Source organism: Jaculus jaculus, chromosome 9 (genome assembly GCF_020740685.1).
Source record: "Jaculus jaculus isolate mJacJac1 chromosome 9, mJacJac1.mat.Y.cur, whole genome shotgun sequence".
Classification (NCBI taxonomy): Eukaryota; Metazoa; Chordata; class Mammalia; order Rodentia; family Dipodidae; genus Jaculus; species Jaculus jaculus.
This window is the reverse complement of record NC_059110.1, coordinates 36,865,905-36,893,713: the sequence shown is the minus strand read 5'-3', so window position 1 is coordinate 36,893,713 and position 27,809 is coordinate 36,865,905. Positions and strand designations below refer to the sequence as shown.

At 34.2% G+C, this 27,809-nt stretch overlaps 1 protein-coding gene across 3 annotated transcripts in view; it reads left to right on the top strand.

The window, feature by feature from the left end:
* The window catches only part of Lama2 (laminin subunit alpha 2), a 640,019-nt gene that overhangs the window by 265,325 nt on the left and 346,885 nt on the right, over positions 1 to 27,809 (top strand). For all 3 annotated transcript variants that reach the window (XM_045157983.1, XM_045157982.1, XM_045157984.1), the window contains 6 exons: positions 198 to 377; positions 3,418 to 3,507; positions 4,887 to 5,004; positions 7,166 to 7,344; positions 12,467 to 12,566; positions 19,036 to 19,196. In XM_045157983.1, the coding sequence (XP_045013918.1) occupies positions 198 to 377; positions 3,418 to 3,507; positions 4,887 to 5,004; positions 7,166 to 7,344; positions 12,467 to 12,566; positions 19,036 to 19,196 (828 nt within the window). The remainder of the gene's footprint in view (positions 1 to 197; positions 378 to 3,417; positions 3,508 to 4,886; positions 5,005 to 7,165; positions 7,345 to 12,466; positions 12,567 to 19,035; positions 19,197 to 27,809) is intronic.

Genomic DNA, 27,809 nt, shown 5'->3' with positions numbered 1-27,809 from the left:
GATACATGTGATTTCAGTATGTAGTATGCAGAACTTGTAAGATATGACCAATGGTATTTATTGCACATTTATTTAAAAGATCATAAAATGCTTCAGCTACCTCCCTGTTCTCTAACCAAGTACACATGAGCCTGAACCTTCATGTTTTGAAACAGAGAGGTAAAGTTAAATTTTAAATTATTTTCTGTATTGTGTAGATTCACATTTCTTTGATCAATGGGCGACCAAGTGCTGATGATCCTTCCCCTGAATTGCTGGAATTCACCTCTGCTCGTTACATTCGTCTGAGATTTCAGCGGATTCGCACTTTAAATGCCGACTTGATGATGTTTGCTCATAAAGACCCTAGAGAAATTGACCCTATCGTCACAAGACGAGTAAGTTATAGGAACACATATTAGAGCCTGTGAATGCTGTCATACCCATCTCTTTAACTGTCTGCCAAAGTATTCTGTGATTTGGAGGAATAGTTATCATCAAAGATTAAAATTTAAGAGATCTTTCTTTGTTCAAATACAAGTCATCTGCTTAGTAGCAGTGTAGTATTTATAAAGTCTTTCAACATCTTCAACTTTCATTTTCTGTTTTGTAAAATGAAGACAGTAATATCTAGCTCATAATCTTTTTTAAAGTACAAATTAGCTTTTGTCACTTTGGATAATCTATAATATTATTGTAATTGACTCTGGATAGTTACTAGTGAAAGTACATGGGCTTTCTAGCATTCTTTGACCATAACCCACACAAGGAAATTCATGTTATGTACTTAATGTACACATGTAACTGGTATTCTTGTGTAAACATATTCTAATTCAGTAGGTCCATAGTAATGAGATTGCACACTTCTAGAAAGCTTCCTAGTAATGACAGTGTCAGTGGTTCATAGACTGAATTATCTCATCAAATATTATTGTTTTATTGCCATTAATGAATCATAAACCAGTTTTTAAAGCATCACTATAGGAGAAAATGATTCTCCATTCTGCCTTTTTTATGAATAAAACAACAGAAGCTAACAAAAGTTTAAAGCATCTCTTCAACAGTTCTTTGACAGACAGAGTTATCAGATGTTCTGTCTTATTGTATCCAATAGAAATCTGTGTGATTATAACATAGATGATCAGCCCAGCTTGCCACACATGGTAATTTTCACTTGTCTGTCTTCTCCTTATCTGAATCTATACAAACAAGACCTTACAATAGATATAGTTCAGCCATTAATCCATAAGTCATATCAGTTCTATCGATGTAATTTCCATATGACTATACAGAAAGAAGACTGTAGGATGAAACTATCATTGTGGAACAAAACACTTAGTTCTTAAATATTCTTCCTAAGATCAGAGTATTGCTGTCACCTACCTCTTTGCCAAACAAGTATGCTGCATATTAGTTCTGAAACATTTCTCAAGTGTTTTTCGCTCCCCATTACTTAATTTCTCTAGGCTTAACCTCTCCATCATCACAAAATAACTTTTAAAGTTTCAATTCTTCCCATACAACATATGATAGGTATTTTATTGTCCTTTATTTTACAAACCTGGAACATTGAATTATATTTCACTGTATCAACTGGTTTACGTATAAACAACCATTATTTCATAGCAATGTTTAGATTTTTCACCTTTAAGAAATCACTTTTGATTATAATTTTGGCATGACTGAAAACATACACTGAGAAAAACTGAATAATATGTAAATGAAAGTTATTATGGCTTGAAAGTGTATATATCTGGGAAAAAATCAATGAAAATAAATTAATGTTCCTTTTATCATCTTTGGAGGAATAGAGTGGGGGACAGGTGCACATCTATTATTTACAGTTGCATTGTACATGAGCTTCTGAAATACTGCAGGGCAAGTGACACAGGAATGTACTCTCTGAAAATGCTCAATTTCAGGAAAAAATCTATATGCAAATTTAAATATAGAAAACATGATATTGAATTTCAGCTCTTCATTATTTAAAAAGCAAAACATACATTTATATTTAAAATCAATTTACTATTTTTAAAAGAATATACAAAAAAGTATTTTGTCAGGTTTTTGAGCCAATATCACCACTCATATGTATATTATTAAGTGTCAAATTTAAAACGTTTTTTTTTTTACAATACCTAAATATACCTAAAGCTGGATCATTACTTTAAGGTTGCACTATAACAGGTAAGGTAAGGTAAAAAACAGTATGTTAGAAGACACTATCCGTAAGTAACAAACACAAAAGAAGACGAGAGCAAAAAGAAAGCCAATGGAAAAAAAAAATGCCATTTTTGGTCATACAATTCAGACTTGTCTCCATATATTTATTCTCATTAAATATTTTTTCATGCATATAATTGGAATAATATAACTTTATTACACTGAGAAGTTATTGGGATATCATATGATAATTTAAAAGGCTCTGACAATTATGAAATGTTTTAAATATATTAATTAAAATATTAATGACTCTGACTCTATAATTATAAATAGTATTTTTAAAGTAGCTGCTGGATGACTCTGTAATTATAAATAGTATTTTTCAAGTAGCTGATAGATTGAAATAACTAAGATTATAAACTTGTGTTAACTTCAGATAGGAAAGTAGTTATAAGGACCTTTTAATGTAACAATAAAAAAGTAACACCACAATGCACGATCCCTATTCCCCAATGAGGAGGGTCCTGTGGGGGGGGGGAGGACAGGGAGGAGGCCAATGATGGTACCAACATGACTGTATACACACTGTGTACATAACCAATAAAAATAAAAATCCATACTAGGGAAAAATATATGGAATATATCTGGAGTATGCTGAACTCATGGTTTTATACTGTACTTCTATTGATAATACTTACCATAATTGAGAAATGTTATACTATTATTTTTGTCCATTAAATAAAAATTATATGTCAACCATCAGAAAAAACTAAATATTCTACAAATCTATTTGCATTTATTCTTTCTTCCTTCCAAATTTGGTTAGGAAATACATTAGTCTCAATGCAACCTCTTTTAGCTTTATTATTTCTTTTCAAATCTATTTGGGAAAATCACAATTTGTACATCATTCTTAAATACTGCATTTTTTCACAATCACACTTAAAGAATTATTTTCCAGGAAACTGTGTAAAGTATATTTATGAAGAGTTACTGTCCTCAGCCCCAGATGAAACTACAGTAGCAGTGGGTAATCCAGCTTGTAATAACTATCTGTAAGAAATTTCTAAAGTGCCCATATAACATAAGTTAAAGACCTTCTTTTGAGGGGCTATGAGTATAATGCTAAAAGTTATTATATACATTTGGAGAGACCTTGTTTTTCTTCAAACAATATAAGTATGTCTCAAAGAATAAATACAAATAAGCTTTATTCTAGCACTTTTTACCTTGCAGCCACCCTAACTGGTTTATCTCTGGCTTACTTTTCTGCAGTATTACTATTCAGTCAAGGATATTTCGGTTGGAGGGATGTGCATCTGCTATGGCCATGCCAGGGCTTGTCCACTTGATCCAGCAACAAATGTAGGTATATTTATAGGATGCTTAGGCAAAATGCAACACTGAACTGTAAAATGCTTCATGAGAAGATTTGCTGGCAGGGATCACTGTGAATGGGTGTCAGGTTCCCACTTACATGATATAACAGAAATCCTTGCATGGTGAAATAGAGCTAGCTGTTAAGATGACAGACTTTGAAGTCAACCATCACGGTATCAGAAAACGGATTCATTTTTTTTTTAATAAAGATTCCAAAATGGTATCTATTTCAAAGTCTTTCTAGCTATGACAGCCAGTTGCATGATTTAGCTTTTGAGAATGCCTGCCATCAATTTACCTGTCCATTCTTTTTACATTTTTTATCAAAAATTCATGCAAACAAATGAAAAAATGCTGCATAGAAGTAAATATATAAATGACCATGGATCAGGAAGTAGACGGGGGGCAGGGATGATATAAGTAGTCAGGTGAAAGATAGTATTCAAGTATGTCAAGCCAGAAAAAAGCTGCAATCATTTTGTATAGAATTTTTGATTAATGACAATAAATGTATTGGATGAACATAGCCTAGAGAACAAGATAAATGAGCATGTGATTTTTTCTGTCATAAACAAACTAGTGAAGTTCAAAATCATCTACTGGGTAGTAACTGGAAGATGTGTATGGATTATAAGATAAGTGAATGTCTGCAGGGCCATTTTTCTTACCTCTATTAAAACTATACTACAAATTACAGTATACTCAAAGCTAGTTTGTGATTAATGGATTATACAATGCTATCTCCTATGAAAATTAAAAATACCTGGCATATTTCTCTGGACAAAATGGAAGTGTTGCTTTTTCCATGGCACTCGGGTCAATGGTAGGAAGTATTTCCTGGGCATTGAGAGCCACTAGGCTTCCTTGGAAGGGCAGTCTCTTGTCCTGAATGAGAAGAGGACTCAGAGCACCCACATATAGGAGAGGTCTGGGGATACCAGAATTTTGTTTTTTCCCATGCCTCCAGATGTATAGTTGGGAAGACACACTTTTTTTTTTTTTTTTTTCCCTTTCTGCCAAATCCAAAAATGCTGTTTGCACTTTGAAGGAAACTTTGAAAAAAGCATCTGCTTTCAAAACTTACATCTTCCATCATCACAGAAGGAAAACTCATTCTTCAGTTCAGCTTCTTGCTCTTTTCTGAGCCTGAACCCAATGATTCCAGGCCAACTTTGAACCTCCCTATGGAGGTGTGTGTCAGTGGTACCCAACCCAGTGCAGACACTGCTTCCTACCCAGTGTGGGAGGGTTTACCTCTTAGTACATAGTCTCCTTTTCCTTTGTCTTCATTCATCATTAAAGAGAGCCTCTCCTTTGTGGTTGTAAATAACACTCAAAATGTGTGCCCTCTCATTTATGGCTAGAAATCACGGTGTGAGTGTGAGCATAACACGTGTGGTGAGAGCTGTGATCGGTGCTGCCCAGGATTTCATCAGAAGCCCTGGAGAGCTGGGACGTTCCTCACAAAGAGTGAGTGTGAAGGTAGGTAACCCAGAGGCCAAAGCAGTGTCATTCTGACTCCTGGAAGATGGACACAGCCACCATGTGATGAGGTTAGTTAGGGAAACTGACTCTTTTGATTTGTGTAATTTATCCAATGTAAGAGCTTGCCAATACCTGACCCTGTTATTTTAGTCAGTTTTCTAAGGATTTTGACTTATTTTAACTTGCTAAATGGCTGTGGATTTATCATTAATGTGAGGGTTATGAGAAATGCGTAAAAGCATAGTATGAAAAGTGTCATCAGGATGAAGAGAAAACTTGTAGCATAATGTATATGTCGACTAAAGGGAATGTAACAAACATTCATTAAGTCATGGACTATGCAGAGATGAGCTTGATAGAAACCTGTACTTTGAAAATGGTTCAAGACCCTGTTTTAGTACCATCTCTTTCCCGATACTCCCTAGCCACCTCATACTCTATTCCCTTTTCCTAGTAAGAAGCCTTTGAATACTCCTTATCTAGTAGGGGAGGAAAATGAGGGGAGATATTACACCTTATGTTGGGGACAGGCTAGTATCAGAGAAAGAATTCATTCATTAGGATCTATAGTTGTGGATTATGGTGGGAAGTATCATCAGTAGCTGGGAAAATGTAACTGGTGACCAAGGGTGAGGCATGAAGCTTTGTTGGAAATGACTCTTTTCAGTTTATAATTAACATTCTACTGTCTATATTTATGAAGTTCCATGTGATGATTAAACATATACATTGCATTATGTTTAAATCAAGGAAAAACATATCTATCCCAGTTATCACGTCTTTATGGTGAAACAGCTCAAAATACTTTCCTCTGGATACTTTGAACTATATAGTACATTTTTTTTTTCTAAAGTGTGTAGTGAAACACCGGAACTTATTTCTTCCATCTAAATATAAGTAATTATCACTGGAAAATCCTTCCTCACCTCTCCCTCCCATCTCCTTTTGTCCACTTTACCTTTGCCAACATTTGATAATCACATTCTAACAAGTTCTGAAGATAAATTTATTCACATATATATGTATATACACATGATATATGTATGTGAAGTGTGCCAAACTATGGATTATTTCACTTAGCATAATCTCCCCAAGTTTCAATCCACTTTATCCCAAATGAAAAATTTCCTCTTTTGTAGGCTTAATAGTATTCCATTGTATACATCTTCATTTTCTTTATCCATTAAGCAGCTCATAGACATCATATTGATTCCATAGATTGCTTATTGTGAATAGTACTCCAGTGAGCATAGGGGTAGAGATGTCCTTTGACACACTAATTAGTTAAAAGGCACAAATATATATTGAAATATAGATTCTGTATAACAACAATATATAGTCATATTAAAATGGCATCAGTGACAATCATTTGTATAAACTATCCTATAGAAATGATTGGACTGTGACCACCAAGAAAAAGATAGTGATGAAAAATGGTGAGCTGATTGGCTATGCAAATTTTTCAAACAATACTCATTTATACTTTAAGTTATCACTATGGAGATAACTCCCTGTCTGAATAGAATAAGAAAAGACTGTGGCAGTGGTTAGGAGTGTAGATTTGGGAATCTTCACCTCCAAATACGATGTCCAATGTGAACTAGTGTATTATTTCATAAGTTTCTTATGTGACTTCACTCTCTAACATGCAAATAGGGGTTGATTGTAATTGAGATCAGTAGTAGTAATAATAAAACAATAATGTAACGTATTGAAAATATGTTTTAGTTGGATGAGAGTAAAAGAAGGAATATACTAGTATGCTAAACCCTACATGGCTTTGTACCATAAGAGGTAGTAAAGACATTTATATGTGACAATGACTTTTTACAGAAAGACTATATGGAGGTTACATTTTACATTGTTGTTGAATAATTCCTTTGTCATAAAAGAAAATTAGAAGCTGAACCATGTGAAATTTCACTATGATAAATGAAAAAAATCACTAAAGTATTAATAATTTCATATGATTACATTTAATGCATATGTCTTAATTATTTCAAGTTTCATTAAAGAATGAATTTATTAATATTTCCAATGAATCCAAATGCTTCCTAAGTATCTTTATTGTATAGGCTAAATGGATAATAGAAAATAAATTTAAAACATAACAGAATCCTGAAATTGATATTTACTAACTTATATTTCCTTACTGTAGCATGCAATTGTCATGGAAAAGCTGAAGAATGCTACTATGATGATAATGTTGCAAGAAGAAATCTGAGTTTAAATATACATGGAAAGTACATTGGAGGGGGTGTGTGCATCAACTGCACACAAAACACTGCTGGAATCAACTGTGAGACCTGTATTGACAGATTCTTCAGGCCCAGAGGGGTAAAATGCATTTTTCTTTTGTAATGATTTATTTTTTCCCAGTTTTTAAACAAATTATTTATTTGAGACAGAGAGAAGGAGAGAGAGAAAGAGAGGCAGAGAGGGAGAATATCAGGGCCTCTAGCCACTGCAAACGAGCTCCAGACACACGCACCACCATGTACATCTGCCTGACGTGAGACTTGGAAAATGAAACCTTGGTCCTTAGGCCTTTCAGGCAAGTGTCTTAACCACTAAGCCATCTCTCCAGGCACATAATGATTTATTTTTATCTTTTAATACTGATATATAATTTTCATGCTCTAAATGGTTTGGCTTCAAATTTTAAATGATGATTAGGAACTTTAAGGACAGATTACAGAATATTTCAACCACTCCAGAAACTTTCACTATGTCTCTTTTCGATTACTTCCTGACCCCAGAACTCTTGATATTTCAAACACAAATTACAAATAGGTTTTCAGTGAATTTCATAGAAAGGAAATCATACAGTTTGTGGCTTCACCTCTCTCCTCATAACACTGTTAGGACTGATTCATCTGGGGATGGGAGATGGCCCAGAGGGTAAGAGTGCTTGCTCCTCAAGGGAGAGACTCTCAGGGACATAAGGAAGACTGATTGAGAAGGACAGGTGACATCTTCCTCTGGTTGCTCATATGCCTGCTCAAGGGTACAGGGACATACACCACACACAGGCATGAATGTATATTTTTAAATTTTTAAGTTTAAAAACGTTCTGTTTTGAGTATTTTTGTAATACTTAAAAAGCTGCAGATTCAATTTATTTAACTTGCAACAAAAAATAATAAGAGCATAGGGAAATGATTGAGTAGGTAAAGTGCTTATTGGGCAAGCATGAAGACCTGAATTTATATTCCCAGCATCCATATAAAAGCAGGGTATGGCAGAATAAGCCTATAATCCTAGCACCGGGGAGGCAGAGATGCCTAGCACATACTGACTATGTAACCTAGACAAGTTGGTGAGCTCTAGGTTCAGGGAGAGAACGTGTCTCAAAAAATAAGGAGAGCATCTGAGGCATACACCTGATATCAATTCTGAGCTCTATATGAACAATTACACGCATGCACGTGCATCTGTGCATACATATATACAAACATACATACATACATACATATGCACTTATGTAGGCATATCTCATGTACATACATGCATGCATATTCACACATGCATACATACACATATACCCACACTGACATACAACACAAACACATATACATATATACACATAGACATACACATATATCAATGTAGGCACACCACAAACATTAAAAAAAAAGATAATTTATTCAACCTTCCCATTGTGGTCATGTCAATATCTTCTATAGGACAAACAAACTAATCCAGCAGATAATGGCACCATGTCTTTAACATGCTGTAGTACTGGAACTAGATAAACATATGCCTTGAAAATATAATGTACTAATACCCAGAAGCATATCTCACAGTGGTACATGAGTATAATCTCAGTACTTTGGAAGTTGAGACAAGATGACTTGAGCTTGACAAGTTGGCTATATGTTAAGACCCTGCCACACCCACACAATAAAAGACCAATAAAAACTCTGGGGCTGGAGGATGGCTTAGTGGTTAAGATACTTGTCTGCAAAGCCTAAGGACCTAGATTCAATTCCCCAATACCCACATAAGCCAGATGCACAAGGTGGAGCATACATCTGGAGTTTGTTTGCAGTGGCTGGAAACCCTGGAGCACCCACTTTCTCTGTAGGTATCTGCCTTTCTCTCTCTCTCTCAAATAAGTAAAAAAATAAAAAAAAATTAAAATTATTCGATAATGTTATTTCTAACTCAAAAATTAGGCTAATTGCTGGGCATGGTGGCACACGCCTTTAATCTCAGCACTCGGGAGGCAGAGGTAGGAGAATCGTCATGAGTTCGGGGACACCCTGAGAACACAGAGTGAATTCTAGGTCAGCCTGGGCTAGAGTGAGACCCTACCTCGAAAAACCAAGAAAAAAAAAAAGAAAAAGAAAAAAATAGACTAATTATCAAACATGCTTATTTATATACACATAGAAGGGGAAGATGGGGCCCAGATAGTGTCACTAAGAAATTCTAAAAAAAAATGTTTTTAAACATCTTGAAAAAATTAATCTCAATCTTACATAATTTATTTTCAAAATATGATGAAACATATTGCAATTTTTAAATGCAGTATATTCAGGTACAAATAACTGACAAAGTTATTTTGAAAATAAAAGGAAATTGCAGACCAATATCCCTTATAGAAGACACAACAATCCTTGCTTAAGTAAACACATCCAAAATATAAAACTATAATATTTTGCAACCATGTCAAATTCAAACTTAAGAAATGAAAAATTGCTTTTATAATTTATAAGTCAATGTAAATTGACCATACTAGTATGCAAGGCAAAAATATATTTTATTTTAATAGTTGCAGAAACTATTTGACAAACACTTTATTATTTTTTATTATGAAAATACTCAGTATTGTAAGTAACCTAGAAAGAAAATACTTATTACTTAGAAAAATATGTACCTAATTTAATAAGATATTGCCATAATGTGCCAAATTAGTAATACGATTTTACAGATTTATCCAAAATAATGATTTTTGAACAGGGCATAGTTGAGCAAGACTTTCAATCCTAGCATTCAGGTAGCAGATCTCTGTGAGTTTGTGGCCAGCCTGGACTAGATTGAGACCCTACCTTGAAAAAGCAACAAAAATATGATTTTTGCAAGCTCAATTTGTTTTCTATCATTAATTGTATGTATTTGACTTGTAGATCTTTCATATACATGGCTAAATTTAATAATCATCATTAGGTTATATTATTGTAAAATGGTTTTGTCATATTATTTTCCAATTCTTTCACGCCGTTATTATGAAGAGCTTTCAGTGTTGACTTTATTTACTTTATTCATCCAAAATTCATTTATTGATTCCAGTAGCTTTAAGCTACTTGATCTTTTGTGTGTAGGTAAATTCACACTTATTATTTGCCTTGCAATATTTATGCCAGTGTTGAGCAGAAATGTTTTCAATTTAAAGATGAACGTAATAATTCAATCCTTGACTTTTAAATCTATTCCTCTGTGGAGCTTGTTTAAGGCAGATCATGTCCTGCCTGTGCCCTTCTGTTCTGACTTTGTAATGGGGCGTGGCTGACAGTAACTGCCAAATTATAAATTTTGGAACTGTTCTGTGAACTTCATTCATTCATATTTCCTCAGATATGTAAACAATTCTAGCTTAAACTTCTGATTTATATTAGCAAATAAATTTGCTACTTATAAATTAAGTTTAGATATATACACATATGGATGTTGTAGTCTATTGGAGAAAATTGTAACCATACTTAGATTGGTATGTACACACATAATACATGCATAAACATACATATTCATTTCCTCTTCCAACTGAAAAGCAAATATGTGTAAAGTGATGGAGCATAATTTCTATTTGCTTAATTAAAATTTTCCACAGTAAAAGCTGTTCATTACATTAACCATTTAATATATGTCAGGAATCTTGTGAAATGCTTTTCTTGGCATTCCACTTCATTTTAATTTATATAGCATCTCTGTACTTAAGTTTGTTATCTTCATGTTGCAGTGAAATTAATAAATTACATAAGGTCTCATAGCCAGTAAGCGAGATATGAGCTCACCATTTCCTAATCACAGAGTTGGCATTGTTTCCTCTCAGGATATGCAGTCAGCTAGAAAACCAATATTTTTGGAGATTTTTGTTCGTTTTTCTAGGCAAGGTCTCACTGTAGCCCAGGCTGACCTGGCACTCACTATGTACTCTCAGAGTGGCCTTAAACCCATGGTGATTCTCCTACTCCTGCCTCCCAAATGCTGGAATTAAAGGTGTGCACCACCATGTCCTGTAAAAACCAGCAGTTTAATTTAAATAGCTGGGCTAGAGAGGTGGTTTAGAAGTTAAGGTGCTTGCCTATAAAGCCTGAGGCCCAGGTTCAATTCCCCAGTACCCATATAAGCCAGATGAAGGTGGCACATACCTCTGGAGTTTGTTTGCAATGACTAGGGGCATTCTCTCTTTCTAGCTGCCTCTCTCTGTCTCTCTTAAATAAGTAAATAAACATAAAATATAATAATAATAGTTAATTGTGTCCTTTGAGAAATGAATATTAATTTTTTATTTAAATACTTATGCCATAATAAATATGAGAGTGCTTGAAATGTAAATCAGTAGGAAATATGAAATTTGCATTGGCATTTTAAATTATATCATAATAAAAATGATCAGGCAGACTTTATTATGGAATACATATTAGAATATACCAAGCAAATATTGACTTTTGTTTGTTTCTTCAGAAACTATAAAACATGTATCCTTAACTGTGTTGTATGTTTAAGGCATTTATTGTGATTTTATTTTTTAAAAAAATTATCAAAGATTGCAAAATGATAAAATCTATATGGTGAAATCCTGATAATTATCAAATCTAAGTAGCACATACATATTTTTGGTTCCATCTCCTTTACATTGTGTATACATTTAAAAAATTGTATTTTAGAAATTTCAGGGGCTAGAGAGATGGCTTAGCAGTTTAGGCACTTGCCTGCAAAGCCAGAGGACTATGTTCAATTCCCCAGGACCCACATAAGCCAGATGCACAAGATGGCACATATGTCTGGAGTTTGTTTGCAATGACTGAATCCCCTGGCATGCCCATTCTCTCCCTCTCTCCCTCTATCTAACTCTGTCTCTCTCAAATAAATAAATAAAAATAAAATATTAAAAAAGAAATTGCACATATATATTAGGGGCAATTTCTTACTACTATGTCAAAATTTTAAATATTTATTTATATGTAAGGAGAGAGAGAGAATGAATGAATGAATGCGCCAGACCTCCAGCCACTGTAATTGAACTCCAAACACATGTGCCACTTTGTGCATATGGCTGTAAGTGGGTACTGGGGAACTGATTCTTGGTTTTTAGGTTTTGCAGGCAAGCACCATAACTGCTGAGACATTTCTCAGGTCCCATCATGTATTTTTTAATTTATTTTTCTCATATGCTTGCTGAATTTAAAATATTGATGTCCTTATTACAATAATTAAAAACATATAATTTTAGGTATCTCCAAATTATCCAAGGCCATGCCAGCCCTGCCAGTGTGATCCAATTGGTTCTTTGAGTGAAGTCTGTATCAAGGATGAGAAACATGCCCAACGAGGTGAGAGGCTGTGAAACCAAATTCAAGTACTTTCAGAGTATTTTGCAATTAATTCCTTTCACATAATCAACATTCTTAACATTTATTAATGTTCTTTCCAGGAATCAATTTTTTATTCACCTCAATATTTTTATGCATAGTTATATTATTTTTAAAGCAAGAAGATGTAATCACCTGTTTTTACATTAGTATATATTCTTGTCACTTAATGGTGGGGATATAGTCTGAGAAATGTATCACTAAGCAATTTAGTTCAACAAATGTCATAAAGTGCACTGATATAAACCAAAGTAGACAATATAATCTTACAGGACCACATGATCTATGTGGTCTGCCACTGACAAACGTGCCATGATATACATTACTGTGTGTATGTGTGTATGTGAGAGAGAGAGAGAAAGAGAGAGAGAGAAAAAAAAAGAGAATAAATCACAACAGATGCATGTAATTTTTCTTTCTGCTACTTAGATCATTTTGAAGTTTTGATGAGCTCTAATCTTCAGTGACAATGTTCATTGTATTGTGTGTTTGCAGCAATGGGAAACAAATAGATGAAATCACCTAATGAAATATAGGAAATTATATTGAAACCAAAATGTGTACATAAAGGACTACAAAAGGCAGTAATACTCATACGTGAAAAAGGTGAATGAGGCTGTCACTAATTTAAGCCACATACTTTGGGTGGTCAAATCCCTGCTGAACTCTAAGGAATCAAGGCCAACATAGCTCCTTGGTATGAAGTGTTTGGACAGTCTCCCTGGGAAACTTGATAAGAAAATTCATATAGCATATCAGAAATTTCTTAATGTCTCAAACATTGAATTCTCATCTTCTTTGGAAAGACTAAAATAAATCATGACTTCCATATAGATTTTTACATTAATAACTTTGGAGTGAAAAGGCTGGCAAGATGAATTCTTCAGAGGTTTTCCTTTCTGTGTTCTCCTCTCCCCTATCGTCTCCTTTCCCTCCCATCTACTCTTCCTTTCCCTTTCCCTTTCTTTCTCTCCTCTCATCTCCTCTTCTTCCTCTCCTGTCCTCTTCCCTCCCTTTCCTTCTTTTCGCCCTCCTGTCCCTTTTTCTTTCATTTCTTCTTCCTTTTTGTCTCACTATTTTGTGGGGAGGTGACAAAGAAACCACAATGTTATTTTCATATTTAATTCCCCTATTAACATAAGTATATTAGCATTGAAAAAGTTCTAAAAAGTGGAAAAGAAGCAAAATCTTTATAGTCGGTGAGAGTTCAGCAGCTATATCAGTACTAACTTGTTACATTCTTTGCCATTAGGCAAAGAGACTTGCTGATACACCCCCTCCTTCTATTCTACACAAACAACTTTTATCCTAATTTATTTTTTAATATTTAAATACATTTTATGGGCTGGAGGAATGGATTAGTAGTTGAGCACTTGTCTGTGAAGCCTAAGAACCCTGGTTCGAGGCTCAATTCTCAGGACCCACATAAGCCAGATGCACAAGGTGGCGCATGCATCTGAAGTTCATTTGCAGTGGCTAGAAGCCCTGACACACCCATTCTCTCTTTATCTATCTGCCTGTCTGTTGCTCTCAAACAAATAAAAATAAACAAAAAATTTAAAAAAATATTTTCATTTATTTATAAGCAGGGAAAATAGAAGAGAGACAGAAAGAAGAGGAACAACAGGGCCTCCAGCCACTGCAAACTGACACCAGATGTATATATTACTTTGTGCATCTGGCTTTATGTAGGTACTGGGGAATCAAACTCCTGTCAAACTTTGCAGGCAAGCACCTTAACCACTGAACCATCTCTCCAGCCATATTAAAGTCTCTGAAATCCAGTTTCAACATCTAAAGAACACAAAATATTCCCATATTCATGCCATATCAAAATGAATTCCACCTTGATGGAATTAAGATTGGATTAAGAATAGTTGTGTTGAGCTGGAGAGATGGCTTAGTGGTTAAGACACTTGCCTGCAAAGCCAAAGGACTTCAGTTTGATTCACCAATACCCATGTAAGCCAGCTGCACAAGGTAGCACATGCATGTGGAGTTTGTTTGCAGTGGCTGGAAACCCTGGTGCACCCATTTGCTTGCTTGCTCTCTCTCTCTTTCTCCCACTTTCAAATAAATAAATAAAAATAATTAAAAAAAGAATAGATGTGTCTGTGAGGACATTTCCAGAGACAACTTGAATCTGACTTAACGAATGGGTCCATCCCTTGATGGATTTCTAATTTGAAGCCACTATTGGGATGTGGTGGGTGGTAGGTAGTGAGGCCTAACTGGAGGAGATAAGTGAGTGAGGGCATGTCTTTGGGACTATCCCTTACCCTGACCCCTTCTCTTTCATTTGTGATGTATCTGTCTTTAATTTTATCCTGAATAGGGCAAGTTCTTTGGATAGCTACTCCACAATATTCCCAGGAAGAAAAGTTAGACCATGCCTAATATATGGAACACCTGTACATTTCATCTTAATTTTTGTAAAAATAATTTTATATTAATTTAAATTGATAACATAAAACAAAATTATACATATATATGGCATACCTTGTGATATCTTGATACATTTACACATTGTGTAATGCTTAAATATAGTTGCATTTATTAGCCACCTCTAGAATCATTGCTTTATGGTGATGGTATTCAAACTGCTTTCTTCAACATTTTAAGAATATACATCTCATTTTCTATAGTCACATTATTGGGCAAAATAACACGTCAGAACCCCTTAATTATTTGTTTTTATTTTATTTTATTTTTAAAATTTAATTTATTAGTTTTCTTTTCAGCAAATACAGGCAGTTTGGTACCATTGTTTAGGCTCATCTATGATCTACCCCCTCCCACTGGACCCTCCTTGTTGATGTAAATGGGTCGTGCATTGTGTAGTTAGCCCCCAGTTATTGGTATGATAAATGTCTCTGCAAATCTATTTGTAACTGCAACTGTTGAATTTCAACATCAGAAGCAAGTGTTAGTTTTTTAATGATTTTGCACCTTTTCTTAAAATTAACAGATTTTTTTTTCCAATTTCATCTATAAACTGTGACAAATTAAAATGAGCTTGTTAGCCAGGCATGGTGGCGCACGCCTTTAATCCCAGCACTCAGGAGGCAGTGGTAGGAGGATCTCTGAGAGTTCGAGGCCACTCTGAGACTACATAGTAAATTACAGGTCAGCCTGAGCTAGAATGAGACTCTACCTTAGAAAACCAAAAAAAAAAATAAATAAATAAAATAAAAAATGAGCTTATTGGTATTACTAGTATTTATAATTCCAGAGGAAATCCTATGTGTCCTTCATGTATGGTCTCTATACATTAGGAATTAATTTGTCCTAACAATTTCTCATCTGCATTATAAGTAAATGTAGAAGTGGCTCTAACAACTACCTCAGCAAGTCATTTAATTTCTTTGCATTTAGTGTTCTCGTCTGTAAAGTGAGAAAAACTACTAGCTTTTTATTTCATATTGATGTTGAGAAGTAATTGACTTAGCCCATGTGTTTTCTATAATGCTAAGGATACTGTTTATTATACTATAAGTATTACTTGATTATTAGCAGTTATGATATTTACTTTCAGTTGTCTTTATTATATTTTAATATAAAGTTATAGTTGATATCAAGCACCAATATTAACTGGTACCAAAGTAATTTTATGTAATTCTTCATAATTTATCTTCATGATATACTGATTAGCTATGCTTAAAAATTCCTTTTTGATTGCTTGGTATTGTTTATTTTTCAAGTTTTTCTTAATTCCTCTTGAATCATTATCTTTTTACAATCACATGAATCAAATTATAGTTAATTACTTTTAACAACAGTGAAATCACTTAAGGTTATAAGTTGACTTTGGGCTGTGGTTTTTCTTTATTGCTAATTTCCTTTCTTAGTAGTATAATATTTTAGCTATTAAATTATTTAACCTGCTACTGAAGTCTTGATGTTCTCTTTAACCTGACTTTTAACAAATTTATGAATTAATTTTTATTATGAATGAGTTTTTAATAAAATTTTATCATATTTTGCTTCAGAATTAATTGAATCCTAGTTTCTTATGTTATTTAATATAAATCTAAAGTTGTAATTCATTTTAATAAAATAAATCTTAGGTAATTTTTACTTTGATAATGCACAATTTAATATTATTTGATTATACAAATGTTATTTTTTCTAAATTCATCTGTAATTATTTAAAATGACTGAATATTCTCAGCTATTCATTTCTTTTTTAGAAAATATTATTTATCTATTTATTTACTTATTTGAGAGACCAAAAGAGGCAGAGAAAGAGAGAGAGAGGAACAGAGAATGGGCATGCCAGAGCTTCCAGCCACTGCCAATGAACTCCAGATGCATGCACCCCCTTGTGTATCTGGCTTACATGGGTCCTGGAGAGTCAAATTGGGATCCTTTGGCTTTATAGGTAAACACCTTAACTGCTAAGCCATCTCTCCAGCCCTATTCATTTCTTTTTATAAAACATTATTTATTTCAGAGGAGACAGAGATTGAGAATGAAAGAGGGAGAGACACCGAGAGAGAAAGAGAGAGAGAGAGAGAGAGAGAGAGAGAATGGGCATGCCTCTAGCCACTGAAAATGAACTCCAGACACATGCACCACCTTGTGCATCTGTTTTTACGTGGATACTTGGGAATAGAACCTGGGTCCTTTGGCTTTGCCAGCAAATGTCTTTACAGATAAGTCATCTCCCCAGCCCTCAGCTATTCATTCCTGAAAAATATTTTTTTTATCCTCCAGTGTCTTGGGTTGTCTTTATATTTCTGAGCTCATGATTAGTGCTTGTTTGAAACCTAAATTTAATCATTTAAAACATTTTGTCATACCTTTATTAATATAAAATGAGGATGTAGTCTCTTGAATATATGTTATTTGATGAGTCTAGTCATTATTATTGAAACAATTTCTTCTCTATGTTTTCTAACTTTTTATTTTTAACATTTTTGGTCATCTTATATGTCTCTTATGCACATTCCATTTTTAGTAGTTGGAATAGCAATTGCTTAACTCATTTTGTGTACAGTTTAAAGTTTTGGTATTATTCATTTTGTTTATTATGCTTTCACATAAGAGTATATTCTTACTTTATGCATCTCTTCTCACCTTTGTCTGATACAGACTATATTTTATTGATTTGCTCTCACCATTTTGCAAACTTTGAAGTTCTAGTTTTGACTAACCAAAGTTATCAACAGTGAGCAGCTTTCTCACAATATTACTAATGAGATGAAAGGTGTTTGTGTGGGTAAAGATTATCCTTTACATTTCTCTACTTCAAAAGAAAAAAGAGGCAAGGCATGGTGGCACATGCCTTTAACCCCAGTACTTGGGAGGCAGAGATAGAAGGATAACTGAATTTCCAATTAGCCTATGACTACAGACTGAGTTCCAGTTTAGCTTTGGCTAGAAGTGAGACCCTGCCTTGAAAAAAAATAAAAAGGAAATTTATTCTGTTTTTAAATGCCTTTTCTATTTATGTCAGAAAATTCATTCCCATGAACACCACTGTCTTTCCTTTAGAATACTACTAGTGATATTGTCCTTAGACAATTCTTATTAAATTGTTGTAAGTAAGCAATCTTTTGCCCATGGTCTTTCTTTCCTGTCTGTGATAGCGTGGCTGAGCTTCATATATATACAAGGTACTGCTTATTCTTCTGAGTGAAGTGTCATTAGCCTGAAAGTTTATGGAACGTACTCCTTGATCAATGTTACATATTTCCTGTTGCTTTGTTCGATGGTAGTTATAGCTACATAAATATTTTGAGATTTATTTTTCTTCTTTATTTTTAAAAATATTGTAATTGGGCTGGAGAGATGACTTAGTGGTTAAGCACTTGCCTGTGAAGCCTGAGGACCCTGGTTTGAGGCTCGATTCCCCTGGACCCACGTTAACCAGATGCATAAGAGGGCGCATGTGTCTGGAGTTCATTTGCAGTGGTTGGAGGCCCTGGAATGCCCATTCTCTCTCTGTCTCTCTCTCTCTACCTGTATTTCTATGTCTGCCGCTCTAAAATAAATAAATAAAAATGAAAAAAATGTTATTTATTTATTTGCAAGCAGAGAGGGGGAAGAGAAAGGAGACACAGAGAGAAAGAGACAAACTGAGCCTCATATTTTCCTGCTTCTGCCTCTCATTGTCATGAGATAACAGACACATGTACCACTTTGACTATGGTTTTATATGGGTGCTGAGGAATAGAACTCTGAGCTGACAGGCTATGAAAGCTGGTACCTTTACTAATGAACCATTCTCCAAACCCCTGTTCTTAATATTTTTAAATACATTTACAAATGCAAGATTTTGTTTAAACATCATACCCTTTGGTTTTGGCTTTGTTGTTACTTCTCATTTTATAGTCAAAATAGACTTTAAAGGCTGCTATTATGCAAACCTTCAGAATTAACTGGTGCATTCACTTCAAAGATGCTGATGTGGTACCTCCTCCCTTAGGTCTGGCACCTGGATCCTGTTACTGCAGAACTGGATTTGGAGGCATGAAGTGCAATCAATGCGCCAGGGGCTATGGTGGTTATCCAGACTGCCAACCCTGTAACTGCAGCGGCTCAGGGAGCACAAATGAGGATCCTTGTATCGGGCCCTGTAACTGCAAGGTACATTGTTTATTCCAGTAATGCTCCACTGTCAAGCTAGGAGGTCAATTCCCATTTCCTTTGTCATGGCTCTTGGAATTAAGTGCCTATAAAACACTTCTCTACATACCCAAAGTGTATTCTGTGCATGGTATTCCTTCAAGGATCACTTAAGCAAGTTTTTTATACTACCTGAAATTTTTGTAAAATCTACAAGTACATAGGATAAGTCACCTCAATTGTCCATGCCATTTTATAGTTAAAAGTTTTATTCTCATTGCCAATTTAGTTCAATAATTAAAAAACACTGTACACATCATTCAAAATAGCAATACTTTAATATTACAAATCTATATCTCTGCATTTAATTCTGAAAAGAATTCTGTTAAGGAAACATTGTGGATTTTTTTGTTTTTTGGTTTTTCAAGGTAGGATCTCACTCTGGCCCATGCCGACCTGGAATTCACTCTGTATTCTCAGGATGGCCTTGAACTCACAGCGATCCTCCTACCTCTGCCTCCCAAGTGCTTGGATTAAAGGCACGCACTACCATGCCCGGCTTCATTGTGGATTTTTAAATGATCCTGTAAAGTTTGAACTCAGATAGGTCTTAAGATTCTCAGCCTATTTCAACTCCTCCATTTAATTACAAGTGTAAGAAGTCCTAGTAAAATTGATTAAAGACTCACAATTTTCTCCCAAGGGTACTTTTAGCAATGCAATTTTATTTGCTGCCCATACTGGGCTCAAGCACATCTTGTTCACATCAAGGGATGCCTGACACCTGCAACTTACACACATAGGGAAACAGAGGCATGAACAAGTCCAAAATGATAAGACTTAGTTACTTAGGTATGGAAATCCACTCCATAATATTCTCACCAGACAGTACATGGCTTAGTAGCACACCATCTTGTGGTGTATTAGATACATGTCCAAAATATGCTTAATATTATATTATTTACATAATAAGCCCATATTAAAGCACATGGGGCAGTAGCACATACACTTGTAGACACCACTACCTATCACATTGCATATAGAGAACCAAAAAACAGGCATGTATTATATTAGGGACAGTTTAGGTACATGTCTTAGATTATTAAAACTTGGCTCCTAACTATCAACACAAGTGAGCATAAAGTCCAGGAGCTGAGATAAAAATTGTCATGTGCTGGAAGAGTAAATTTTATAGATTTAGGGCATTCCATCCAATATTATCTAAAATGAAGCATTGCTCTCAAAAACTCATTGGGCAGAGTAGGTGAGTGATTGCTTGCCTCCGGACATTGTCCCTCTGTCCCAAATGTCTCTTTGTGTGATCCTACAGGCTTTCAGTATCTTCTCTCTAATACATAGCAAAAAATACAGTGTGTGCTTCATTTCTTCAAAAACTGCAGAAATCGCAAATCTTTGTCACTTGTTCTGATAAAGGACAGGGCAAGCTGAACTTAAAATGGGAGAAAAAAACTCCTAAATCTATAGAACATAGAAAATCAAAAAGAGAAAGGGAAGCATTTTTATATAACTACCATTCATAGAGTGAAGGAGTCTGGTTTGTTGAAGAACAGAATAGCAACAAATGAGAGAGTCAAGCGGCCTTTTGTTCACTTTCTTTGGGTGATAGAGTCAGAAGACTAGAACAAGAGGTGTGATTATCAGAGCTCAAGGTAATCTTCTCGAGCCGATTATGACAGTTTTCTACCTGATTCTACCCTGTCCCAAAAGTAATTATAATCCTAATAAGAAAAGTTCCTCCCACTCTTAAAACACTAAACAATTAAAATGCTACAATAAACATTAATTAAGAAATCATAAAAAATTAAAAAATGAACCATATGCACTATTAAAAGAAATGTCTTTAAACTATTTGATATTGAAATAGAAAACTATCAACTCTTAAAAAGAAATTATTTGGGCTGGAGAGATGGATTGGCTATTGGGATGCTTGTCTTCAAAGCCAGGTTTGAATCCACAGGACCCACATAAGCCAGATGCACAATGTAGCACATGTTTCCGGAGTTCATTTGCAGAGGCTAGAGACCTGGTACACCCATTCTTCCCCCCTCCTGCCATTTTTTTCTCTCTATCCATACTCAAATAAATATGCTCCCATAAGACAACGCATAGCCCACAACCCCATAGGAAACATCTGCAACCCCACTGAGAAGAGTCCCAGTGGAATGGGGGCAGGGATGAGGAAAGAGAGGGTATTAAACATGATGTATTCATAAAAAATATGTAGTTAATAAAAACAATAATGACAATGAACAAATTTAAAGAAAAGAAATTACTTTTAGGATAAAAACTTATTGAAAACAACTTTCAGGGTATAACAGCACAATTATAAGAATGAAAACTTATATGCATATATCAAATGAGATATATAACAAATGTATCATGATGCACTATATTTGGTTATTTCACCATGTGCCTGTTATGCAGTATAATTAATTGCCTTTCACTTCAATTTACAAGAATAGCAAGGAGGAGAATATTACAATTATACACATAATTAAAATACTGAGAGGAGCATTTATTAATACAGAAATGAATGTGATATTTAATTCTGTTTCATAACACATGATTTGAGGTTTTTTTTAAGTAGGGTCTCATGTAGCCCAGGCTGACCTGTAATTCACTATGAAGTCTCAGGGTGGCATTGAACTCATGGCAATCCTCCTACCTCTGCCTCTTGAGTGCTGGGATTAAAGGAGTGTGCCACCATGCCCAGCTGATCTGAAATATTTGTGCTAACCAAACATTAAACACAGTATGAATCAAAATACTAATGAAGTAAAAAACTTTTATTGGAGATTTAAATTCAAATAAAATGATATATTTTGGTACAATTGAAAGTATATACACACATGGAGTATTCATATATTAATTAGTGACTTCAAGTATGGACTAATAGAATATAAATACACGTAATATCATGTAAGTTTTCATCTCCATAGTACATACATATTAACCAATAAAAATTTGTACATTACTTACTTATGCTAGTAGGTAATGAGTTTTTTCATGGTTTTGGACACATGTACATAAGTACTTCATTATGAAGTATTAGGCATAATGTTTCTAATTGTTAATTTTAAGTGACATATATTCTAAATTCCATAGTCAATATAAACAATACTTCCTCCAACTTCTACTATTTCAAACACATAGGTGTGCTGGATAAATATAGCAAATAAACAAAAAGTTAGTTAGATTTAGGAAAGATATCTGACCAAACAGGGGGATCTATGATAATTATAAGTTCAAAGAAAACTAGGTAGCAGAGATCAGAAGTGGCAGCTAGGAAGCTAGTCAAGGTTTTAAGATTGGGTCAACATTTGGGGATTAAGAAGCTCATCAGGGCAACCCTAGAATTTGAACCCACAGAGTGTAACTGGAATTGAACTATCACAAATACATTGGAAGTTCTTTCCCATTGAGGAAAGGAGACTATGAAATTTCTTCTGCAAACTTGTAAGAGTTTGGAAAACATTCTCTTACTTTATTGGTTCTGGATAGACAAAAGATAGTGACTTGTGAGGAATCAACTCCTCCAAAACTGTGTGCCACATGGGAACACTATCAATCTTGTCTTCAGTTTTGATATGGAGAATAAAATATTTCAATCACAGTGATCATTTACCAAGGATTATTCAAGAATTTAAATTTAGATTTAAATATGGAGAATTGATAATAACAAAACACCAGAGAAAATCTAGATAAATGAAAATAACTGTTCGCCATTGCTGCAATTAGGGTTAATCTGTATGAGAATTTGGGTGGGGGAGAGAACAGTATTATTATCCTTAAAATGACAAAACCCATTCTCAAGCAATTCAATATCCAAATATTCGCCCTAATGAAACTTAACAATACATTTTCAAAAGAAAATTAACAATACATTTCAAAAAGTGTCCAACATCCACTGAATTGTACTGTAGTTGAACTTTCATGTCACCACATGAAATAATTATGGGTTCAACTAATCACAGAATAAAATTATTTGGAAAAGAAGGGCTGGAGATTGAGCTCAACAGTAGAGAATTTACCTGGCACGTACAAAACCATGCAGCATCAGAAATGGTGTGTGTGCGTGTGTGTGTGTGTGCACGTGTGTGTGTGTGTGTGTGTGTGTGTGTGTGTGTGTGAGAGAGAGATTTTGGAAAGAATTGCCTATACTGAACATGTGTACAAGGTTTTTAAAAATAATCTCCAAAATGATATAGTAAAAATCTATTTACACATAGTTTACATTTTATTAGTATTTCTAAATTCTTTAGAGAGGATTTAAATAAGTTAAAATATGTTAATAAATTATGAACAAATAATACATGAATTTATATAAGGGGTACAAGCATTAGTAATTTTGGTACATACTAGCTATTTTGTAAGTAATACTTCAAATATAATGAGAGACAACTAAATCTTCATGTAATCTAATAAAAGAAATAAAGTGAACAAAATAAGCCTACAGGTTTAAGCATTTATAAAATCTAGAAATGTGAAGCGGGGAAACAATTTCTATGAAGTTATAGTTTATGGAAAGTAGTTCAACATTAAATAATTCTTTATTTTTGTATATGATATGCTTATTTCAGGGTTGTAGTTGACAACAAGGGAAAAAGGTAGCAAAGCAAAAGCTAAATGAGCGTCAGTGGCTCTAAGTATAAAGTATATGTGAAGCAAGTATAAAACATTAGTGTTTCCTTCCAGGTTGTGGGTAACTGATGTCCCTTTCTTATGTTTTAAAACCAGTAATAATTTAAAACCTTTATAGCTACAGATAAAAAGGAATCCCAGATTTAAAAGATGTGAATTAAATTGTTAACAGAACACTATCAACCAACTGTACTATTACCTTTACTTATAAGGTTATCTCTTATAGCCTTCTTTGGATAGTAATATTAATGACTATCACCCTCATTATATTCCCAAATATAAGAATAATAACTCAATAAAATATAATCACATTTTGCCTTGTTAAAAGTTTTGAAATTTTTGTTACTTGATATGTATCACAAGGGATAAGTTAATGTCAGAACTATGACAGTCTACTGAATGCAAATGCTCTCTTGATATTTGTTTATTGTAAGGTAAAACATGCTGGAAATTGACTCTTGTAGTTTGGTGCTATTATTCAAAGACAGTTGGATTATACAATGTGATAAGTAATAAAAATTGGCCTTGATCTCATAAGGCACATTTGCCTTTATATTTATCAAAGTCTTAGCAAAAGACTCAAAATCAAAGTCTGTGTTTTTATTTTCCTTTGTTATTTTTGTTGTTGTTGCACTTTCATTAAATCTCTCCTAGCCATAAACTTATTTTTCTAGTGTGTTTTTGAGTTGCTGTTGCTATTTTCTGACCTTACTTACTGGGTCACCAAGCTTTTTATAATTCTAGATTTGCAGGTTGTTTGATCCTGCTTAGAAAACTCCATCTCTCTACCTTTTGTAACCTGTTGTTTCTCACGCCTGACTTCCTAGCCATGCTCCCTTAGGCTTCCCATCAGAAAACGCTTTTCTGCCACACTTCCATGACCCTGTCCCTGCTATATTATCTTTTTGTAGTTTGCAATCCTATTTTATATCGGTCTTACCTCTGGTGTCATGGGCACTATGAGATTTCTTCATCATTGCACAATAAGAAAACAACACAATGACTTTACCTAACAGAGAGCAAAAAGAAAAATGAAAGAAAGCACTGTGGAGTTTGCAGTCAGTGGCTTAGCCCATTTGAGTCCTTGTCATTATTTGTGAAATGACTGTGAGCTTTTAATGCTGAAATCTCAATAGGTGTGCTTAGTACTTGGTGCTTCTTCACAAAATCATAGTCATAAACACCTATGTGTTAGTCTTTGGTTATTTTTTATATTATTTTTTCACAAGGAGAGATAGGATTCCATTAAATTTCCAGTTCTTTCATGATATATTCATGGTTTTATTGGTTTGAATTTCCCTTTTTCATGTATGTTCAGGAATAGTCAATCATTCCTTTACCTCATTATACTTGCATCATGAACATTTCTACAAAGGGACTTCGATGTGTACCTTTCATCCTGAATCTGAATTATCAAATTTTACCATAAAAATACCAAATATTTTTTTACCAAAAATACCAAGGATTTGTTCCTTGCTATAGTTTAGATTTATTATTATTAGTAGTAGTTATTGACACTGAGACATAAGTTAAAATTACATAGTATATCTTATTTCTTTTTAGAAAACATAAAACAGACTTTACTTTTGGGCTTCATCATCACATCCAAGTCCCTTTTACCAAGAATTCAATTGAGTCAGGTTATTGTACTTATCCAGTTCTTTATATCTGAGCTACCTGGCCTTCTTCAGTCAGCAAGCTGTTAGGTCAGTTTAACAAGAACTGCACCTACCATTGGTGTTTCCTGCCATGAATTTCCATCCATTGACCTCTTTTGGTCTCTGGCTATACATCCCCACTTACCCTGGCTGCATTTGTAATGAAGCCCAGTTTAACACTGAGATCCTTTCCCTTTAATACTTTCTAAATAAAATCTATTTTTACCACTTTAGCTGTTATCCAGCTACCTTTTCACTGACAGCATTAAAGCTTAACTTGTTAGAAACAAAAAACAATTTTCATATATTTTCTTCTCTTCCTAACTCACCAACAACTCTCTATTATGTAACTTTGGACCAAGGTGTTTAAAGAGTAAGCACTAAAAAATACTGATAATTAATTATCCTTCCATGGGCATGTTAAAATAAGAAACATGATGGAAGAAAACCTGTAATTAACTATACATACCCTAAAACCAAGCATGGCTACAAGATTTCTGAGGCAATTATCATCCCCCCCCCAAACAAACCTTAAAATGTCACTGTAGATGTTCTTGATAACTTTGTCAGTGGAATTCCCAGTTGATGAACAATCACAGCTAAGCATGTGCAGCTGAAGTTACACTTAATTTATAAGGAGGCAGCTTCATGAGAAAGGAAACAAGAAAGCTATTGTGACTCTATTTCCCCAGAGAGAAACTGCACTCAGGAAGCTAGCAAAAAGAAAACTGATGCCAGCTCAATTGTCTCTGACTTCAAGAAAACAACAAGAGCAACAAAAGAAATAGGAGAACCTAGAAAGAGTTTTCTAACTCAACATTTTTCAGGAGAAAATAGTACTAACAAAATAAATGACAGGCACTATGAGTGCTTCCTAGGGTAGACCACAGTATAGTTAATTAGACACTCTGCTAAATATACATGGAAATACATGGCTAATGCAGATTGTCCCTAAGGGAATGAAAATTTGTTCCTGAGAGGGAACAAGTATTCATATTATATATAACAAGCATATTCATACTATGCATCTATATATACAGTATATCTGTGGCATTAAAAGTTTATGCTGGGAATTGTCAAATGAAATGACTAAGCAGGCTTGCTATTATGATAACAAAAAAATAGGTTGACTAGAATGAGAACACTTGTTAAAGCAAAATGACCCTCTGAAGTATCATAATATGTAAGAATATGTAACATTTTTATGAGGATTATTTACAATAGAAAACAAACTGGATAATAGTCCATATGTATTTTTAATATAATCAAGTAGAATAGTCTAGAGGAAACAGCCAAAGTATATTTGAAATATTTATTTCTAGGATGGTACTGTGAAGCATTGCAGAAAGTACACATTTTCCTAGGTTTTATTGTGAAGACTATCATTAAATGTATGAGTTGGTAAAAATCACTAATGAACTCTGAGCAATGAAGATATTAAAATGAATTGACAGGACTTGCCCATTGGAGATGCTAAGAGATTTACAAAAGTAGGATCCACTTTGTTTAGATAGAAAGTGAAAATGACACTGAAATCTTAGGAAATTATGTGAATAGTTTTTTTTTAAAAAAAAAGTTAACTGTATTAAAAATGATTAGAATAGCAGCTGAAGGCATGACAAATCTCATGGTGCAACTAATATTAGATTGGAAATTTGGAACTCTTAACATTACTGGGGGATATTTATGATCAGATGTATTTCCACCTGCACACTGGGGACTGCATTGGATGGTAAGAGAGTGTAAGATACGCTGGACCACCTGATGATGTATAGGGCATGAAAAGAGGAAAGATTATAGTTTTAATCTATCTATTGATTTTAGTAGATAGCTGTTAGTAGATAGCTGTGCCTAGAAACATTGCAACCGAGAAGACATCTCTGCAGTAGCTTATTGTCATCTTAGTTGGAAAACCAGGATACATCTATTATGCTCATCCCTGTGGCTGTTCTGTCTTATTTTTCCTTTAGGGTTATATGAATTGTGGTGATAAGCCCCAGAGGCTGTTTCTGTCCTCTCTTAGAGCAGTGATTTCCTTCCTCCTTGTTTTCCCGACTTCCTTTTCGATTATCCTCTGGGGGGTGATTTTGTATTCTGTCTGGTATTCCTATCAGAAGTTGTACAGAGTAACTCAGCTCTGATTGATGAATGAGTCACATAAAGAATAAAGGAGAAATAAGAAGAAATAGGGTGGACATTTATTAACAATTTGGTATTGACAGCAAAGGAAATGAAATGGCTTGAAGAGCTCACCTATAAAAAGGTTGGTTCATTTGCAAGCTTGGACTTAAAAAAACTGAGTCCTTTCCTAATT